This window comes from Lutra lutra, chromosome 2 (genome assembly GCF_902655055.1).
Source record: "Lutra lutra chromosome 2, mLutLut1.2, whole genome shotgun sequence".
NCBI classification, from domain to species: domain Eukaryota; kingdom Metazoa; phylum Chordata; class Mammalia; order Carnivora; family Mustelidae; genus Lutra; species Lutra lutra.
The window spans coordinates 39,910,080-39,931,184 of NC_062279.1; the positions used below are offsets into that span (position 1 = coordinate 39,910,080).

Below are 21,105 nucleotides of genomic sequence, written 5' to 3' on the forward strand. Positions count from 1 at the left end.
TGTACGGTAAGCACATGAAAAGATGCCAATGATTAGGGAAATGCAAATTAAAACTGCAAGGAGATATCACCTCACACCCATTGGGATGGCTACTATAAAGGGGAAAAAAGTGGAAAAGAAGCAGAAAATAGCAAATGTTGGCAAGGATGTGGAGAAAATGGAGCCTTTGTGCACCGTTGGTGAGGTTGTAAAATGGTGCAGCCACTGTGGAAAAACATCATGGCGGCTCTTCAAGAAATTAAAAACAGAACTGCCTTATAACCCAGAGATTCTACTTCTGGGTATATACTCCAAAGAACTGAAACTCAGAGACGTTTGCACACACCTATTCATAGCAGCATTATTCCTGATAGCTAAAAGGTAGAAGAAATTCAAACGTCCATTGATGGATGAACGGATAGACAAAATGTAGTAAGTACATACAATGGAATATTACTCAGCCTCAAAAAGCAAATAAATTCTTATGTCAGACTTAAGTGTGTACGTCAATTAAAATTATTTTTTTTTAAAGCAAAGAAATGCTAACACATGCTACAACAGGATGAACCTTGAAGACTATACTTAGTGAGATTAGCTGGTCACGAGTAGACCAATCTTGTATGATTCTGCTCAGATAAGACGCCTAAAGTAGTCAAAATCATAGAGCCCAAGTGGACTGGTGGTTGCGGGGAACAGGACCGTGGTAGGGAAGGATGAAAAGTTGCTGTTAACGGCTACAGAGTTTCAGTTTTATAGGATGAAAGAGTTCTGTGGAGGGATGGGGGTGAATAGGCTTAAAACGGTGAGGATGGTAACATTTGTTCTGTGCATTTTACCACTATTAAAACTTTTTAGAGGCACCCGGGTGGCTCAGTTGGTTCAGTGTTTGACTTACAACCAGGTTATGATCTTAGGGTCCTGGTGAGGAAGGATAGCTGGAAGGCAGGCAGGCAGACAGGGAAAAGCCCCCCTCCCCAAGAGGAAACCACCCTTAAAAGGATTTTACACCACCCTGGAAGGAGCCCTCCGCCCTTTCCCATTGGGTGACAGGATTCATCAGATAAAAACAGCCCACCAGGGGCACCTGGGTGGCTCAGTGGGTTAAGCCTCTGTCTTCGGCTCAGGTCATGATCTCAGGGTCCTGGGATGGAGCCCCGAATCCGGGCTCTCTGCTCAGCAGGGAGGCTACTTCCCCCTCCCCCCTGCCTGCCTCTCTGACTACTTACTTGTGATCTCTCTCTCTCTGTCAAATAAATAAATAAAATCTTAAAAAAAAAAAAAAACAGCCCACCAATAAGCCCATAGAAACCCTAGACTTCGAAACTCCAGTGGTAACCCTCTGGTGTCCCTTCCCGCTTCAAGTTTTGTGCTCTTTTCCATCGCTCAGTAAACCTTGCTTTGCTGCCCACCACTCTGTCTGGTCTATCTCTCCATTCTTCCAAGCCGCATGACCAAGAACTGTGGACACCGACAGAGGAAAAAATCCTGTAACACTGGGATCGTGCTCAGGGCTCTGTGCTGTGCTGCGTTGGGCTCTGTGCTCAGTGGGGAGTCCATTTGTCCCTCTGCCCCTTCCCCTGCTGATACTCTCTCTCTCTCAAATAAATATATAAAATCCTTTTAAAAATAAACAAAACTTTGTAAATAATGATATTAAATATCAATTTAGCTTACTAGTTAAAAAAAAGTATCAAGTAAACCAAACCATTGTAAGACAGATAAAATCTAGATATGATCGCAAATAGGAGAGGCAGAATACTTTAAAACAGAGCAATTCAAGTTCACAGCCTCTGCCTGCTGTGCCACAGAATGCCTGAGGCCCCCAGATGAGCTAGACAAGGAAGGGAGAGCATGAGATAACAGTTCTGGTGTAGCAACACAATGGGGAATATGCAATCATAAAAAGTACACATCAGTGTAGAGGCTGCTGAAAGGCAGCGGGCTTGAGCAATGGAAACTTGAGCAAGGAACAAGGGCCCACAGTCTTGGGACTCAGCATAAGCAGGCTCTGGAAGCAGCCTGCCCCGAAACAGCCATAGGCCGTAGTTGACCAATGGGCTACTTAGATCCAGGCACGGTTACCGAAAAAGGGAAAATTCCATTCGTTCCCATACCTCCCTCATTCCGCCCTGTACCTATAGCCCCTCACCACCACCTCATGGCAGACCATCTGTCCCTCGCTATCCTGCCCGCTGCTCCCTTGCAGCGTAGTCAATAAACTTCAATCTCCTTTGTTCTGCCTCCCGTGAATTCTCTCACCACCCGCACCACCGTCCCCAACCGGTAGGGACACCCCCCATTCAAGCCTCTGTAACATCACGGAGAAATACTGCGGACATGTTTTGAGAAAACAGCAAAATACAAAATTGAAAGGTAAAAGTGAAGTGTAAAATTGTGTGTGTGCACAGACAAGGACGAGATGGGGAAAGGCAAGAACAAAATGAGTTCCTTTGTTAGGTAGATTTATTTTTTTCTGACTTGAAATACATTTTTTATTACAATAATATTTATACAACAAACGTGAAGATAAATTAGAGTGGAATGAAACAGAAATCCCAAAGTGTCCCTCTCAGAGACGGTATTGCTCCAAAAGGTACCAGAACACAATTTCTTACAGAAGAAATAACCTTATTTGGAGCCTTATCTACAACTAACAAATGGAAACAGCGGACAAGAACAGCCACAACTTTAACCCCCAGCGGAAGGTCCTTCACGTTTGTGCGGCCACAACACGTCATGCTCTCCCAGTCTGGCTGCTCTAGGCACATTCCCCATGCATTGCCTGGTCCTAGAGATCTCTGTGTTTATGACTTTTCTGAAAAAGCTGCAAGCACTTGGGAATGGTGGCCCTCACCATGCCTAGCACAGTGTTGGGTTACCACTCAAGTTTCTTGACAGATGAAGGCTAATTAATGCAGCCTGCTGGGTTAGACCCTGATGACCTATTACTTTTTGCCTATTAATATATCAAATAGTGTTGACATGTCTGAGTACATCCCAGAGGCATGCCTAAGGAAGCAAGCATGTAATAGTTCCCCAGCGCTACAGGAGCCCACAAGGCACAAGCTGGAGCTCCCTGTCTGGATGATAAGCAGCGGAAACTGGAGGTACAAGAGTACTCCGTTCTAGTGTGGTTTGATGTTGATTACATGGTTGATTTCATGGTCATTCATGCTCCTGGAAGTCAGACGTATCCAGAAAAGAGAAGCCTGTGGATGCTGCCAACTCTGGGCTCCAGGATTATAAAACATCTTTAGGCACTCCCCTGTGCTACAAAGGAGGGCATTCAGCCTCCAGATTTGCAATAAAGTCCTCTTTCTCCATCTAGCCATCAGCTTCAGTAAATGGGGGACTTGGACGGAAACCTTTACGTCCCTTTCCTGATGGTCGGGAGCATGAAACAAATACAGCATCTGTAAGTTTCAAAATCTAAAAGGAAAACACATCCTTAAGACTTTCCCGTGTTCCCCAGCAGCGGCTGTAGAAAGAGCCCCGCGGTTCCAAACACACAGACAATTATAAATACCCAAAGAAAGACCCTGTCCACCACCATGGCTACATATTTCCAGTCGTCTTCTACCTGAAAGGCAAACAAAAAGTTGAAACAATTAAAAACTATATATGGAAACCTTAGGAAATGCACTTTGCCTCATAAATAAACTGCTTCTTTTTCAAAGAAAACTTCCCTGGCAATTTTTAAAGCAAATATTAGTTTTATCCTGGTTAAGCCATGTTGCCTATAGAGTTCACAGAACTTTTGTCCAAAGAGCGTGAGTATGCAAACCCTTCCATGCCTCATGTGGATGGTAACAGAGTGAGCAGGACTGCACGGGGCACAGAAGACTTTTCCTGCAAAAAGTGATAGCTCCCCGTGATAGCTCAACCTTTGCCATTGGCACTGAATATTCTGAGTTGTTGGCAAGTCTGGGAAATGGGTTGGAGGCAGGGAGTGCAGGACATGAGGAAGGATGGAGGGCCCCCTTCTCAGGCATAGGCAGCCCTCCAGCCCGCAAGTCATGCTGCTGTGGAGAGTTTATTGCATTTCTCATGTCTTTCTGGTGAAGGGTAGTTGAAGGCAGGCAGGGAACAGCCCCGGCCCGAGCCTCTCCCCAACCCCCCACCGCCCTAAGAGGAAACCACTATTAAAAGGATTTTACATCACCCTGGAAGGAGCCCTCCATCCTTTCCCCTATGACAGAAGCCTGATTGGGTGACAGGTGCAGGGAGGGCTCATCAGATAAAACAGCCCGCCAACAAGCCCATACAAACCCTAGATTAGAAACTCCCGCGGCAACCCTCTGGCGTCCCTCACTCCATGGGAGCTTTTGTGCTATCACTTTTCTATCCCTCAATAAACCTTGCTTTGCTGCCCATCACTCTGTCTGGTCTACCTCTTCCTTCTTCGAAGCGGCATGACCAAGAACTGCGGGCACCGACAGAGGGAAAAAATCCTGTAACATTCCAGTTTCTGACCTCAATGTATTACGCCTCCAGCTTATGCTTGAGACCTAGGTCTCAGGTTGTGTCTTGACAGCCCCACCTGGTGGTGTTTAAATCAACAACTCTTCCCTCCATGTTATGAAGGTGTCACCATGAGAGCACAGTTCTGGGCTCACCTGTCCCAGGATGCATCCCCCACCCCCTGCTTTGTGACCCGCAGTCACAGTACCCTCCTCTGCACCAACAGGATGGACAGACTTCAGGTCTCCGGCTGTCCTTTAACTAGGAGATACAGATGCGGGCGGCTACAGTATGAGGTCAAACCCAGACACCTGGCACAGGTCTTCAGATGCCCTCAGCTGGTCATCCTGATGGTGTGGGAAACTGGCATGATTTTCTTGAGCTCTCTCTTTGGAGGATGGGGGAGGTCCTTGCTGCTATAGTTAGGTTCTGGGCAACAAAAGCAGAATATGTTGCTGCTAAAAATAACCCTGAAACTCATTCAGTCTGCACCTAAATCACTCTACAGTAGAAATCAGTGGGGCTGGAATTGCAGAGGACTCACTCCCCTCTTCCAGCACTCTCAAACTGCAGGCTGATTTGCGAGCAGGTCTCCCCATTCACCCTTCCCTCCGCCACCACTGTTGTTATTGTTGTTGTTTTTTAAAGATTTTATTTATTTATTTGAGAGAGAGTGAGAGAGAGAATGACAGGGGAGAAGGTCAGAGGGAGAAGCAGACTCCTAGTGGAACTGGGAGCCCGATGTGGGACTCGATCCCGGCATTCCGGGATCATGACCTGAGCCGAAGGCAGTCGCTTAACTAAATGAGCCACCCAGGTGCCCTCTGCCACTGGTTTTTTTTTTTTTTTTTAAGATTTTATTTATTTATTTGACAGAGAGAGATCACAAGTAGACGGAGAGGCAGGCAGAGAGAGAGAGAGAGAGGGAAGCAGGCTTCTTGCCGAGCAGAGAGCCCGATGTGGGACTCGATCCCAGGACCCTGAGATCATGACCTGAGCCGAAGGCAGCGGCTTAACCCACTGAGCCACCCAGGCGCCCCACTGCCACTGTTTTTAAGAAGCACTTTCATTGGGCACCTGGAGGTGGTTTTAGCAACTGCCTTCAGCTCAGGTCATGATCCTGGAGTCCTGGGATCGAGACCCACTTCAGGCTCCCTGCTTGGTGGGGAGCCTGCTTCTCCCTCTGACCCTCCGTGCTCTCATGCTCTCTCTCAAATATATAAATAAAATCTTTAAAAAAAAAAAAAAAAACAGAAAAAGAAAAACTTTCATTAACCAAGTTTGTCCTGAATGTTTACTTTAACCAGATTTCGCTGGAGTTACCATTTCTGGAGGTGGAGGTTTGCAATGAGGCTGTGGTTTACTTCACCCATAACTGCATAATAACCACTTGGTCTTAGAGTAATGCTCCTGACCCTCTTGGAAAGAGAACTCACACATTGCTGATCTATAAAATGCCTCTAAGCCTGCTGCAGGTGGACAGACTAGAGGGGCTATGTACCTACCTCCTTTGTTTCATTTTGGTTCTTCATGTTTTCTGCTATGAACTGAACACTATTAATTACATCTTCGACATCAGGTGAGGGCTCTGAACTCTCAGCCATCCATTGTAAAGGTTGATGGCTTAATCTTCTCTTGCCGGTGGCAAGCTCACTTGACTTCGGACAGTGGCAACATGCCGTAGGAAGTTTGGTCTCTCTGCGATGGTCAAAGTTGACTTTGGTGGACCTACTGGAAATGCCTTTGGAGTTTTTATCAGAACTTGTCTCCCTCTTCTTGTCCAGAGGTCTCCTCATCATCAGGATCTGGGGTAACAGCCGGAGGAAAACCGTCTTCACCCACTTGGGCATGGTGTGTGTTGTTGGGGTGCGAAAATGTATGTTCAACACGAACACGGTCACCGCAATGGACAAGGTGACAAAGATCATCGTGAACAGCAGGTACTCACCCACCAGTGGGATCACGAGAGACGTGGACGGGATGGTTTCCGTGATTACGAGCAAGAACACAGTCAGAGAAAGCAGAACTGAAATACAAAGTGTCACCTTTTCACCACAATCAGAAGGAAGGTAAAAGACCAGCACAGTTAGAAATGAAATAAAGAGACAAGGGATGATCAAATTAATGGTATAAAACATTGGCAATCTTCTAATGTAAAAAGAATAGGTTATATCTGTGTATATCTCCTCACAGCAATTGTATTTTATGTCATGCTTATAACCAGAAGCATCAACAATTTCCCATTCACTGTTTTCCCAAAAATCATTCATATCCACTTTAGATCCAATGATTAGGAGATCAATTTCCGCTTTGTCATATGTCCAGGAACCAAATTTCAGGGAACAATTTTGATGATCAAAAGGGAAAAAAGTGATATCCATAGGACAGGAACTCTTGAAAATAGCTGGTGGGGTCCAGGTTATCATGCCATCATATTTAAGGAGAGCTTTTGTCTTGCCTTCAACTTGAAAATCGCCAACAGCACTGCAAAGTAAACCAGACACCATTAGTAACACTCCCTTTGCTGTACCAAAGGCAACTTTGGAAAGAGACTACTTCTGTCAGAAGCCCATACTTGTTGTAGAGAACAATGTCTGGCTTCCAGATCTTATCCGCAGGAACACGTAGAGTCTCAATGCCATCATATTCCATTGGGTTCCAGCGCAATTTATAATCATTCCAGATCTAAAGGCAATAGAAATCAATTGAATAAAAAATTCTTAGTAACTTTCTTCCAATGTTAATTCTATATTGGTTTAGCAGGGGTTTTGGGAAAAGTATGTTCTAATTTAAAGAGTACATTGGAGGGCACTTGGCTGGCTTAGTCAGTAAAGCATGCAACTCTTGATCTCAAGGTCATGAGGTCAAACCCCACACAGAGCATGGAGCCTATTTAAAAAAATAAATAAAGAGTACATTGGTTTTTCTTCTTTTCTTTTTCTTTCTTTCTTTCTTTCTTTCTTTCTTTCTTTTTTTTTTTTTTTTTTTGTGAGAGAGAGATTGAGAGGAAGAGAACAAGCGGGAGGAGGGGCAGAGAAAGAAGCAGACGCCACTGAGCACGGAGCCATGCGAACTCCATCCCAGGACCCTGGGATTATGACCTGAGCCAAAGGCAGACATTTAACCAACTGAGCCATCCAGGCGCCCAAGAACACTTTGGTTTCTATCAAAAGTTGAGAGGGTAAATCCATGTGGAATAGAGGGCTACGTAGCTGAGCTGATTTTGGCAAATATAACTTAGATAATTAACTATTGATTATTAATTAGCTGGCCAAGTTTAAAAACTCAACTTGTATGTTCCATAGACTATATTCACACTGGAGTAGCAACTCATTTCTAATATTAAAAAGATAGTTCAAGTGTATAATGATGAACTTGTTACAAAATCTGTGTAGAAGATTAAGACAAGAGGGAAGCATAAGATGGTGTAACTGATAAAACCAGCTGGTGGGAATCTAACCCACGTGCTCTCATACTCAGTTCCTGACTTCCCTAGACCTGGCACAGCAGGACCAAAGAGTGGGCAAGCAACTGACTGTGGGGCTCAAGTTACAGATAGAAATAGGATACCTGAGGGCAGAAACCAGAAGTGAGAGGTCTCTATGACCCGGAGAATTTTATCACTATGTTTCTGCACCTGTGACGTTTACATCAAGCAGCTGTGACCAGAGCTGAACTTTAGGCTTTGATGACAGATAATATTTTATGCTCTGTTAGACGTTGGAGATGGAAAGAGGGAATGCTAGCAAAGTTTATTCATTAGACATTGTTAGGTTGGTGCATAAGTAAGACACGTCTAAGGGAAGGACACATACATGACGTAGCCACAGATTGGTTTCCATGATCTGGTTGACTTCATCCTGGGAAAAAGAAACAGTATTTTTTAGCCTTAAATGTACTTGCTAATACAGGTGGATCTTAGAACAAGAATTACAACAAAGGAGAGCCAAATCTGAGTTATTCATACTAATGGAGGAAAACAAAAAGGACTAAAAAAACAACTTATAAAATACAACGAGAAATATATTTTCACATCTGGTTCCAACCCTGTTGACTTTGAGAGAAAAAGGTGGCTTAAAACTGTCCTTCAAATCTGATCTAAGTCTCACCTCTTCCATGAAAACTTTTTCTTTTTTTTTTTTTAAGATTTTATTTATTTATTTGAAAGAGTGTGAGAGAGAGCATGAACAGGGGAAAGGGGCAGAGAGAGAGGGAGAAGGAGACCCCCTGCTGAGCAAGGAGGCTGACTCCAGGTTCTATCCTAATCCCAGGAACCCGAGATCATGACTTGAGCTAAAAGCAGAAGCTTAACCAACTGAGCCACCCAAGTGCCCCAGTTGGTAAGTTTGGGGAACGCACTGTGGGCCACTGGGAACACCCAATAGCTTCCAAGCTGTTGTGTTGTAAGGTTGATGAAAGTTCTGGATATGTTTTCTGTAGTTTTCCCACTGAAGGCTGTTAGCTGCTTATGAACACATTATATTTGGGATATTGACCTGAACTGTTTTCTTTCAGATAGCTCCATAACTCTCTTCAGACCATTTAGTTACCAGCTTAAACTATCTCCTCAAAGAAGCCTTCTTTGACCATGCTGTCTAAAACAGATGTGTGTGCACATGTGTGTAAGTACATGTCCATCCCTCTCTATTTTTCTTCATGGGATTTATAACTGTTATTGATGTTTTTGTCTCCCCAATTAATTGCTTAGACACATGAAGGTAGGGAATTTTTCCATCCTGTTTACTGCTGCAGTCCTAGCATTTATAGAGCATATAGTAGGTACTCAATAAATATTCAAACAATGAATGATTGAAGCAATCAGCATGGCTTGGAAAAGAATTGGGATGTGTTGCAGCAGAGGGGTAGTCCCAGCTGGAAAACTCCATGGTGAGCTAAGGCTGACATTTCAAGGGGCAATTGGGCTCAGGACTCAGAGCCTAGAGAGTGCCGAGCATAGTTGAGGTTGGGAGGTTTTCAAGGACTGGGGATGAAGATGGTAAAAACAATGAACCAGGTTCTGATACTTATCACCATCTGCAATAATTCCACTCCCCTCCCACTGACTTTCTCTTCCTCCTTTCATGGAATCATAAATCTTTACAAGCTGCAGAGATCAGAAAGGCTTCACAAGGGGCACTTGGGTGGCTCAGTCAGTTAAGCAGCTGCCTTAGCTCAGGTCATGATCCTGGAGTCCTGGGATTGGGATCGAGCCCCATGTCCAGCTGCCTGCTCAGAAGGGAGTCTGCTTCTCCCTCTCCTTCTGCTTCTCCCCCTGCTCCTGCTTTCTCTTAAATAAATAAATAAAATCTTTTAAAAAAAGAAAAGAAAAAGAAAGTTTTCACAAAAGAGGTGAGACTTAAATCAGATTTGAAAGACAGTTTTAAGCCACATTTTCTCTCAAAGTCAACATCGTTTGAGCTCTTTCTCAAATAAATAAATAAAATCTTTAAAAAAAATAAAAACAAACAACTTATAAACCTTGCTTTACAAGATACATGGACACCCTCAGAGTAAATGAATTCAACTGTGTTTGACAGAGCTGTGGCCAGGACTCAGGCCCCAATCTGCTCTTTTTCACTGAGCGGCTCTCTAGTTCACTACCGCCCCTGCCAAGCTTCCTTCTTCAAATGGGTTTGTATCAAGTCATGGTAGGCTCCAGGGTTTTAAAAGGTCAACAGAAGAGTTACATTTATGGTTTCCTACTAGCCAGGAAAAGCAAAAACAAAAAACAAAAAACCAAACCAAACAAACAAACAAACAAACCAAAAAAAGGCTATACTTATCCATTGGCCAAGCAGTCCATGACTTTATAATTACCCAAGCCTAAGGCTGGTGCCTTCTGTTTAAGAAAAGGTCATGTTGTGCCCTATAGATTCCAGCAGAGCCATGACAATAAATCCGCTGGCTTCCAATCAGGAATGGACTAACTATGAAGTCTAGAAAAGTCTCAGTGGTACATGTCATAAGCATCTTCCAAGGACTGCGTCTTCACTGTACACTAGTATACTGTGTTGATAGAACTAGTGTACACTGTGAACTAGTACACTGTATTCAGATAATTCACATCTGTTGGCAATATCATCCTGACAATATCCCCTTCTCCCCCCAACACGTCCACAAGCTGGTGAGGCTCCATGTGGTATGGACATCGTCAGGGGTGTCAGCCAACTTTATGAATCAGAACTTGTTCTGACAAGTCTTGTTTTCCACCCAACTCTAAACCACACCAATGGTCATGGGCACTGCCATCAGTCAGCCCAGCTGGAGGAGGCCAGAGACCCATAGTACCAGTCCACATTCCTGGGACCATTGCCCTGTATCTCCTTCTTGGGAAAATAAATTAGTTGACACCCAGCCTGCCTCAAAGGATTAGAGTTACAATTTCAAATTGAGTTGCTTTTGGAGTACCAGAGAATGAGATGAGAAAGGCCAGGTGGACTACACTTTGAAGGCCTTTAAGTTAGTCATTTCAGATATGGGAAGCCATCAAAACACTAGACAGGGGCTTTGTCTTGAATTGCTATTTGGGGGACAGCAGATATGCTCTTACACTGGAAGATCATCCACCCAGAAAACTTTGTGGCCAGAGTCATTCTGTAGGGCAGCAAAAACACTTCTGGGCAGAGCAGCAAAAGACTTAGAGAGTCTGAGAAGGGAATTGGTGCAGCCTGGCTGTACCGCATCACAAAGCCACCCCCAGGGCTCACCATCGCTCAAGGACAACAATGTATGGTCCACAGGGACTTCTGGTACCCCACCTGAGAACAGGTGGCTTCTATAGGAATGCCTACATTAATATCCAACAAAGTAGACTTCAGAAAAAAACAATTACTATAGACAAAGAGGGGCGTTATATAATGCTAGAAGGGTCAATTCACCAGGAAGACATAATGATCCTAACTGTATACACACCAAAACAATAGTCTTCAATTACATGAAACAAAAATTGATAAAGCTGAAAGAAGGAACAAGCCCCCATTATAGTTGGAGACTTCAATACCACCTCCCTCAGCAACCAAAGAACCACTAGACAGAAAATCAGCAAAAACAGAGATCTAAAGAATATAATCAATCAACAGCCTCTGACTGACATATATAGAACACTTACTCAAAACAGCAGAATACCCGTATTTTTCAAGTATGCATGGACTTTTAACCAAGATAATAAACCATATTTTTATCATGAGCCATAAAATAAACCTCATACAATTTAAAAGAATTGAAAATGTACAGTGTGTTTTTGACCATAATGGAATCAAACTAGAAATAATAACAAAAGACAACAAGAAAATCTCTAAACCCACAGGAACTAAACAATACTCCTCTAAATAATCCATGTGTCAAAGAGGATGTCTCAAAGGAGATTTTTTTAGATATTTTATTTGCTTGTTTAAGAGAGAGAGAGAACACATACATGCACACGAGCAGGGGGAGGGGCAGAGGGAGAGGAAGAAAGAGAATCCCAAGCTGACTCTGCACTGAGCACAGAGCCCCATGCAGCATTTGATCTTACAACCCTGAAATCATGACTTGAACCAAAATCAAGAGTCAGATGCTTAACTGACTGAGCCATCCAGGTGTCCTTCAACGAAGATTTTAAAAAATGCATAGAACCGAATGAAAATGAAAACACAACATATCAGAACATGAAGGACATAGCTTAAAAACAGTGCTGAAAATAAAATTATAACATTATATACTTATATTATAAAGAAAGAAAGCCCTCAAATGAATAATCCAAGTTTGTACTTCAAGAAATTAGCGGGGGAAAGCACAAAATGAACCCAAAGCAAGCTTAAGGAAGGAAAAATAAAGATAAGGATAGAAATTATGGGGCACCTGACTGGCTCAGTCATTGGAGCATGCAACTCTTGAGATCTTGGAAGTTGTGAGTTTGAGCCCCACATTGGATGTAGAGATTACTTAAATAAAAAACAATAAATTTTTTAAACAGAGTAGAAATCAATAAAATTGAAAAGGAAAACAATAAAGAAAAATCAGTGAAATAAAAGCTGATTCTATTGGGAAAATAAACAACAAAATTGATGACCCTGTAACATGATTGGCATAAATAAAAACAAGGACACAACTCACCAACATCAGAAATGAAATAGGAACACTATTAAAAAGAATAGACAATATTATAAACAACTTTATCTTACATTCAAAAATTTAAAAGAAGTGGATTAAAACCTCAAGAGTCACAAATTACCTGAATTCAAAGAAGATGAAGTTGACAGTCTGAATAACCTATAGCCATTTTAAAAAATTGGATTTATAGTTAAAAACTCCTGGAAAAGAAGTCTCTAGATGTAGTAAGTTCCCCTTAAGAATTCTACCAACTATGTAAAGAAGAAGTATTATCAATTCTATATGATCTCTTCCAGAACATAGAAGAAGATGGATCAATTCCAAATATTTTTTATTTAGTATTATCCTGACACAAAACCCAAAGACAGTACAAAAAAAGAAAATTATAGATCAATATCTGTTGTGAACCCATCAATAAAGTAGTAGAAAACTGAACCCAACAATATATAAAAAGTTATACATCATGACTAATGAGATGTAAGAATGATTCAAGATTCAAAAAACAATCAATATAATTTACCATATCAACAAGGTAAAGAAGAAAATTGATATGTGACCATATCAATTGATGCAAACAAAAGCATTTAACAAAAGCTCAACATCAACTCAGGATAAAAACTCTCTGAAAACTGGGAATAAAGGATAACTTCTTCAACTTGATGAAAAGCTCTATAAAATGCTTACAGCTATCATTATACTAAATGGTGAAGGACTGAATACCTTTTCCTTAAGATTGAGAACAAGGCAAAGATGTCCACTCTCACCACTCTTATTCAACACAGTACTGGGAATTCTAGTCAAAGCAATACAGCAAGAAAAAGGGGTGAGGGGGAGGGAAGGACAGATTGAAAAGAAAGAAATAAAATTATCTCTATTTGCATACGACATGGTTGCCTACATAGGAAAATCCACGGAATCTATAAAAATACTGAAACTAAGACGTGAGTTCAGCAAGATCTCAGGATAACAAGATCAACATACAAAAATCAATTCAATTTCCATATACTAACAATGAACATGAAGAAACCAAAATTAAAAGCACATTATTTTCAATTGCTTCAAATAATACAAAATACCTACATCTACACATAATACTGCATGAATGGGATCTGTATGCTGAAAATTACAAAATGCTATGAAAAAAGAGCCAAATGAATGGAGAACTATCTTGCATTCATGGGTTGGAAGACTCAACAACAGTAAAAATGTCACTTCTCCCCAAATTAATCTATAGATATAATGCGATTCCTTTCAAAATCCCAGCAGGGTTTTTTTATATATATAGGCAGCTTATTCTAAGACTTAGACCCCAGAATAACTAATATGATTGTGACAAAGGAGAATAAGGTGGCAGGAATCACTCTGGCCAATATTAAGACTCGCTGAGCGCCTGGGCGGCTTATCTGGTTAATGTCCACCATCGGCTCAGGTCATGATCTCATGGTCCTGCGATCAAGCCCTCCATCAGCCTCCCTGCTCAGTGGGGAGTCTAACTCCCCCTCTTCCTCTGCCCCTCTCCCTGCTTCTGCCCTCTCTCTAATAAATAAATAAAATCTTTTAAAATAAAAAAAAAAAGACAATACAGCTACAGTAATCAAGATTGGGTGGTAGTCGTGGAAGGTTAGTCACATAGATCAATGGGATGGAACAGAGGACCCTGCAATAGACCCACACAAATACACTCAACTGATTTTTCACAAAGGTGCACAGTCAACTCAATGGGGAAAGGGATAGACTTTTCAACAGATGATACTGGAGCATCTACCCCACCCCACCAAAAAGACCAAGCCTCACATTTTATACAAAAAATTAAAAAAAACCTCAAGGATCACAGTCTTGAATGAGAAACATAAATAAAACTTTAAGAAAAAAAAAAAGAAAATCTCCAGGACCTGCAATAAGGCAAAGACTTAGGCTTAACACCAAAAGCAAAAAAACATAAAAGGAAAAATTGATAAATTGGACCTCATCAAAATGGAAAAGTTTGAGTGAAAGCCCACATGAAAAAGATGAAAAGAGAAGCTACAAACTAGGGTAAAATATAGCTGACTCTTGAATACACAGGTTTGAACTGTGCAGGTCCATTTATATGTAGAATTCTTAGGACACAGTGCTATAAATGTATTTTCTCTTTCTTATGATTTAATAACATTTATTTTTTCTTCCTTTATTGTAAGAATACAGACTGTAACACATGTAACATATAAAATATGTGTTAAACAAGTGTTTATGTAATCAGTAAGGCTTTAGATCAACACTAGACTATTAGTAGTTAGGTTCTGGAGAAGTCAAAAATTATTTGAAGAATTTTGACTATGGTAGGGGCAGGTGTCCCTACCCCCTGCATTACTCAAAGGTCAACTGTATTTGCAAAGCATTTATCTGGCAAAGCATTAGTACCTAGAATATAGCAAGAACTCTCAACACTGAACAGTTAAAAAAAAAAAAAATCAAACAAGCCTATTAGAAAATGGGCAAAAACCATAAACAAACATTTCACCAAAGAGGATATACAGATGGCAAATAAGCACATGAAAAACTGTTCTATATCATTAGTCATTAGGAAAATGCATATTAAAACTACAATGAAAAAAAAACTACAATGAGATATTATTATATACCTATTAGAATGGCTAAAATAAAAAAAAGTGATAACACCAAATACTGGTGAAGATGTGGATAAACTGGATCATTTTTTATTGCTGGTAAGAATGTAAAAGGATAGAGCCACTCTGGAAAGCATTTTGGCAGTTTCTTAAAAAACTAAACATGCAACTACCATATGGCCCAGTAATTGCACACCTGGGGGTTTATCCCAGAGAAATAAAGATTTACATTCACACAAAAACCTAGACCCGAAAGTTTATAGCACTTTTGTGCGTAATAGAATGAAACTGGAACCAACCCAAATGTTCTTCAACCAGCGAAAAGTAAAATGAACTGCAGTGCAAATATACCATGAAATACTACTCTGTACCAAGAAGAAATGAACTATTGATATAATTAACAACTGGGATGAGTGTCCAGAAAATTATACTGAGTGCAAAAGCCAAACCCCCAAGATTACATACTATATTATTCCATTTTATATAACTTTCTCAAAATGACAAAATTCTAGAAATGGAAGACATATTAGTGGTTGCCCCTGGGAAAACTGGGTGAAGTGTACAAGGGATCTTTCTATTATTTCTTACAACTGCATATGAATCCACAATAATTATTTCAGTAAATAAAATTCAACTCAAAAAAATAAATTTCCCAAGTCTCCCTCACAGCTAGAGGTTGCCCATGAGATAGGAAGCCAAGGATGTTAGTAGGACTTCTAACAAAACTCCTCAAGGAAGTCACAGATGTCTATTATCATGGTCTGTGTGACTGGCATCCCCTGGATGTTGTGCAGTGCCTAACCTGAGCAACCGAACACAGTGGTACAGTCACTAACACCATGAAGCCACCTGGTGTTAACCTTCTAAACTTGTTTTATTAAGGCTGTGTTATTTTTTAAAATCTCTGATAGCAGCCAAATGCAAATGTCAAATCTGTATTCTTCTGTCCCCACCCACCATCCTCAGAGCAATGTTCTGAAAGAGTATATCAACCAGGAATTTGAAGTGATGCTGTGCAGTGAAATAGACTAACTTTACATGAAACTTACTTTACAACAATCCCTCCACAGTAAATTATGGCTCCCAGCCCTGTAGGGGGCCAGTAACCAGTACAACACTATTTGGGGGTAGAGAGGACCAGGATAGGTACCAAATAAATATTTTTTAAAGGCATGAGTGGGTCCATCTAAGCAAAACAAAACATGTGACTCTTTTTTAAACCAATACGTACCAGTATATACATACTTCCAACTTGGGCCAGAAGCCAGAGGACCAGGCCAGGGTCAGCCTCGTCCACCGGGAAGCATGGACAGGAGAAATATCATGGGCCCTGACCTCACATCTGTATTTAAGGTCTTTCCCCAGTGAACCTTGAGAGCCACCATTGTTTCCCAAGGGGCGAAGTCCTTATCCATAGGCTGGGACCGATGAAAGGGTCTCCCTTTGCTGTGCACTGCTGTCTCTCTGGAGATGCTTTATCCTCACCCCCTACGTCCTGAGCCTGCCTATTCCTGGAATTTGGTCCAAGCCAGCTCAGCCCCGTCCCATGACTTGGGGCTAGAACCCTCCTCTATGTTGTAATATCAGGGCAAGCTACCTCCTCTCCTGCCAACTAGGGCATGAAGATTATTCAAAAAGAACTGCAGTCCTAACTTGCCCTTGAACTCAGGAGCCATAAATTAAAGTAAGAATTCCAAATTCCCATCCGTTTTTTTTTTTTTTTTTCAGGGCTGGATGGAACTCTATATGAAAGAAGGTGATTTATTCTTTCCTTTCTTGCATAATGTAGAAGACTTAGAGCCATTCTTTTTCTATAGCGTGAAAAGAACATGAGCTTTGGAGTCAGGATGGGCTTGATTAAGACCCCAGTTCCACCATGTAATAGTCATATGACCTTAAGAAGTTTGCTTACCTGAGCTTCCCTCCATCTATAAAATGCAGCTGAAAGCAACTAAGTGTAGACACAGTGACTGGTGCCTAATAGATGCACAGTGAAGTTAGCTCCCTCTGTATTCTCCCTTCAACCTCCCCTTCCCCTCTTTGTTTCATCAACTCCCTCTAAAAGCACTTCCGGAAAAACACTGCCTTGATGTGAGTAATTACGGCTTCAATGGGAAAGGGTCTTCTTCCCAACCAGAGGGCTTTGAAGACCCAACATTCATGCAGATGTGTGTTTGTTCGTATTTTTAATTTTTCTATATTTACCACATGCAATAACTGGGACAACGTCGAGAATTGCTCGGCTGCCCCACCCCCACCCCTGGCAGAGTCAGGGCTCCTCTGGGAACCAGTGGTGAATTGGCGGCACTTACCACGTTGGCCAGCTGTGTGATGGCCACTTCAAAATGCACTGTGACGGGATCAGAAACGTTTTCTACAGGTCTGATGAACTGGTTATAATGAGAAAACAGTTTGTGGAAGAGTCTCTCTTCAGATGCACAGGCAGCAGAACCTGCGTGGCCAAGCAGACAGACGGGTTAGAGGAGCAGAGAGGGTGCTCACAGATGGGGGATGCTGGCAGCTTCCATCATCAGGTGACACAGGCAGTGGGATGTCTAAGCCGACGGAGCCCTCCTGTCCCTGCGTTCCGTCCACCCACACAGACGGACCCTGGTGCCCATTGTACCCTGCCTCTCCGAGCCTCAGTTGATCTCCTCGGCCCTGAAGACAAAAAGAGTAATGCCCAGAACTGGTGTGATATCAAATAAAATAATATTGGCAAGAGCACTTTAAAAGTCTAATGCACACGTGTAAAGGGATAGCATGAACTCCGGTTTTTGCTTAAGTCACAGGATAGCTCATGACCTCTCTAATTTGGTGATTAAGGAGCAGTCCTGCCCTTTCCTGTCAAAATGCTGATCCAACTACCTGTTTCTACAGTCAGTGAGGTGCTTCGCTGGGGAAACCACCAAGCAAACTGAAATAACTAGCGATTTTCTTAAGATCTTAACAAGCCATACTCCTTTTTAAAATCAGCGTTGAATTCAATTATTTCGGAGATTTGTGTAAGTGCAAGGTCTCTGAGGCAAACTTATCTAAATAGTTTTTAAAGAATTCAAAATTAGGAGTGCCTGGGTGGCTCAGTCATTAAGTGTCTGCCTTCAGCTCAGGTCATGATCCCAGAGTGCTGGGATCGAGCCCCGCATTGGGCTCCCTACTCAGTGGGGAGCCTGCTTCTCTCTCTCCCATTCCCCCTGCTTGTTTTCTCTCTGTCAAATAAATAAATAAAACCTTTAAAAAAAAAGAATTCAAAATTAGTTCTTAAATAATAGGATTTTAGTCACTAAATTTTAACTAGTCTAATGTGTATGTATTTTTCCAAGAATGCATTAAAACTGGGTTACTTGCCTTCATTTGAAATAATCCATTTCATTAATACCCCTCTATATTTTCCCTTATAGAAGCCAAGTTTGACATCTGAAATACTGTTCTACAAATTTCCCAGAGGGATTTACACCCTGAAAGAAAGAAAATTAAAGGGACTGAAAATTTATTCCGCAAAAATGAACAAAAGGATAGCTGTTGTATCACTAATAAAGAGAGTCGTTTGACAAATGCAGTGGGAAATGCTGAAACTCTGGGCTTTCAGCAAGAAAGAACAAATTTAAATGTAAAATAGCACTCTTGCTACCATAATCAATAATGGTAGAAATTTCCTGCATGAAACAGATAAGAAACAATTCACTCCATTTCCCCCCGAGACCCTGTAGAGAAGCCTCCATGAGTCTTGAAGAGCAAGCAAGCTCCAACAAAGCCACTAGCACGTGGAAATGTGGTTTTCTTTAGCAGAATAGCAGTTATTTCCAAGGCTTAACTTTTAAAATGAATAATCTTACTCTTAGGACTCATTCCAGCATAGTACTATGACATCCTTCCCCAAAAAATGACAATTACCTTCGAAATGGAAGGGTTCGTGGACTAAGTCATAGTATCAGCTAACAAATCACAGTTTAAAGAATATATATTAAATACAAATACAAATAGATTAGTTGAATATACCTATAGCAGAGATGGATAGAAAACTGCATCATTATTATCACCATATTTTTAGTGGGACAATAAATAAGGTATGGTTTACAATGTTTCATTGTCCTCCCCACCCCAGCCCCTAAACCTCACGTTACATGTTAAACCTACCCAGTAAGAAATAGATTAATTAGCAGTTGTAACTGTAGTCCTTCCTCTGCAGCCCCTGTACATGTTCGCTCATAAAATATCTCTTCTCTGCTCCGTCAAGCACAACTAGAAAAGAAGAGCAAACGCATGTAGCTGAAAAGAGGATATGAGATAAAGCAGAAATAAAACCTACCTTTCAAGCAAGGCATGAATACACAGAACCAGAGACACAAACCAAAGGGAAGAGGTGCTTGTCCCTTGCTGGTCAGCATGATTAAAACACACTTTGATTTCTTTTTCTAGTCAAAGGATTGTGGAAAACAGAGAGCTATCAGACAGTCACACGCATCAGACCTTTAAATCATCAGAGTCCCACTGCAATCCACGTGTGTCTTCTGTGAAATAAAAACATTCCCAAAGGCAACCCGGATTTCCCAGGATCAGAGCCTAAGGCCACCAAAAGGGCAAATAAAAGGATTCAACCAGATGTCAGATGAGTCATCACTTCCCTGTCACCCTAGATCTCTTTTCGTGCAAGAATAGTGAAGAGAAGCAGTGAGGGAACACCGGGCAGGCAGGACCGAGGCAGGACGGAAAACACTGTCAGGCTTAGAGCTTTTCGTAGCACAGTCTGGGCAGTCATCCTTGGGGATGAGGGGAAGAAACACCCTTTGACTGAGCCCCAAGTCCAGGAAAAAGCAGGCTCTGGGTCCCAGACAGTGTGTTCTGATTCACTGAGTTCTCTGGTTAATCAAGGCTTAGCCTTGTTATTAGAAAACTTTCTAAAATAGAAGTTTCCTTTCCTCTCTTAATACGTGCGGCTTCGAGCAGCGCTCACCTGGTTTCATCTCATTCCAGGGCTTCTGGTGTCTTGTCTTTCTGTGCTCAGCAATCACCATCCAGTACCAGAGATTAGGTGTCTGAGAACCAGAGGGATGAGTACTGAACATGGGATGCCACCTGGACAGCCCTACGCTTATTGAAACATCCTTGCCATCCACTGGCTTTGTCACAAGTTTCTTCTTGCCTCTAGTAGTGTCGATAGGGCTTCTGATGAACTGGGCCTTCTGGTCAGATTTTGGTGTTGGTTAAAGAGGAGGCAGACCCACAACAAAATGGAAAAGCAACCTGCAGAACGGGAGAAAATATTTGCGACCCCATGTCTGAGAAGGAGTGAATATCCAAAATACATAAGGAACTCAGAAAACTCAGTATCAAACCCAATTAAAAAGTGGGAAACAACCTAAATAGACATTTTTCCAAAGAAAACATACAAATGTCCAACAGGTATAGGAAAAGGATCTCAAAGTCCCCGATCAGCAGGGAATGCAAATCAACCACCGTAAGATCTTACCTCCCACCTATTAGGATGGTTACTGCCAAAAAGACCAGAGATAAAAAGTGAGGTGTGGAGAAAAGGAAATCGGTGCAGCTGGTGTGGAAAACAGTATGGGGTCCCTTAAAAATTTTGAAAAAGAAACTACCAGGACTGTGGAACCACCATTCACTTGGCTCACACCTTCGCGGCCACCAAACTTACCTCCACACTCAAAAGGAAGAGTAGGCCAGAGCTGGCGAGAGCTCTCTTCCTGCTGGGATGTCTATCAGTATGCTGATTAGAGTCCCGTGGGCGGCTGAGGGTCACACGGTGACGTGTGAGACCAACCCAGCGAGGTGCATTATGGGAAGCTCTTTGAGGCAGAGGACAGCATGAGCTGCCAGGTGTCCAACATCACATTCACATACAGAGAAGGCCGAGTCACACAGCTGGGGTGCGTGTACACCCGTGGCAGCAAGATCTGCTCTTTCATTTTGCCTGACATGCTGAAAAACGTTTCCATTTTAAAGAGCA

The 21,105-nt window shown here is 42.0% G+C and overlaps 1 protein-coding gene across 6 annotated transcripts; it reads right to left on the reverse strand.

The window, feature by feature from the left end:
• Positions 1-2,424: 2,424 nt before the first annotated feature.
• Positions 2,425-19,798, reverse strand: CHRNA6 (cholinergic receptor nicotinic alpha 6 subunit). 6 transcript variants are annotated; one of them, XM_047717227.1, is made up of 7 exons: positions 19,608-19,798; positions 19,275-19,379; positions 17,450-17,589; positions 8,256-8,300; positions 7,016-7,125; positions 5,946-6,924; positions 2,425-3,559 (listed from the first exon to the last, which is right to left on the reverse strand). In XM_047717227.1, exons 4-7 carry the CDS (start codon positions 8,280-8,282, stop codon positions 3,428-3,430), a joined length of 1,248 nt encoding a protein of 415 aa, XP_047573183.1. In that variant the 5' UTR covers positions 8,283-8,300; positions 17,450-17,589; positions 19,275-19,379; positions 19,608-19,798; the 3' UTR covers positions 2,425-3,427. The 6 variants fall into 6 exon arrangements, with proteins under 6 accessions (XP_047573183.1, XP_047573180.1, XP_047573181.1 ...); XM_047717224.1 differs by lacking the exons at positions 19,275-19,379; positions 19,608-19,798 and adding exons at positions 18,486-18,595; positions 19,447-19,577; XM_047717225.1 differs by lacking the exon at positions 19,608-19,798 and adding an exon at positions 18,486-18,595 and having other exon boundaries at positions 19,275-19,439.
• Positions 19,799-21,105: the final 1,307 nt, after the last annotated feature.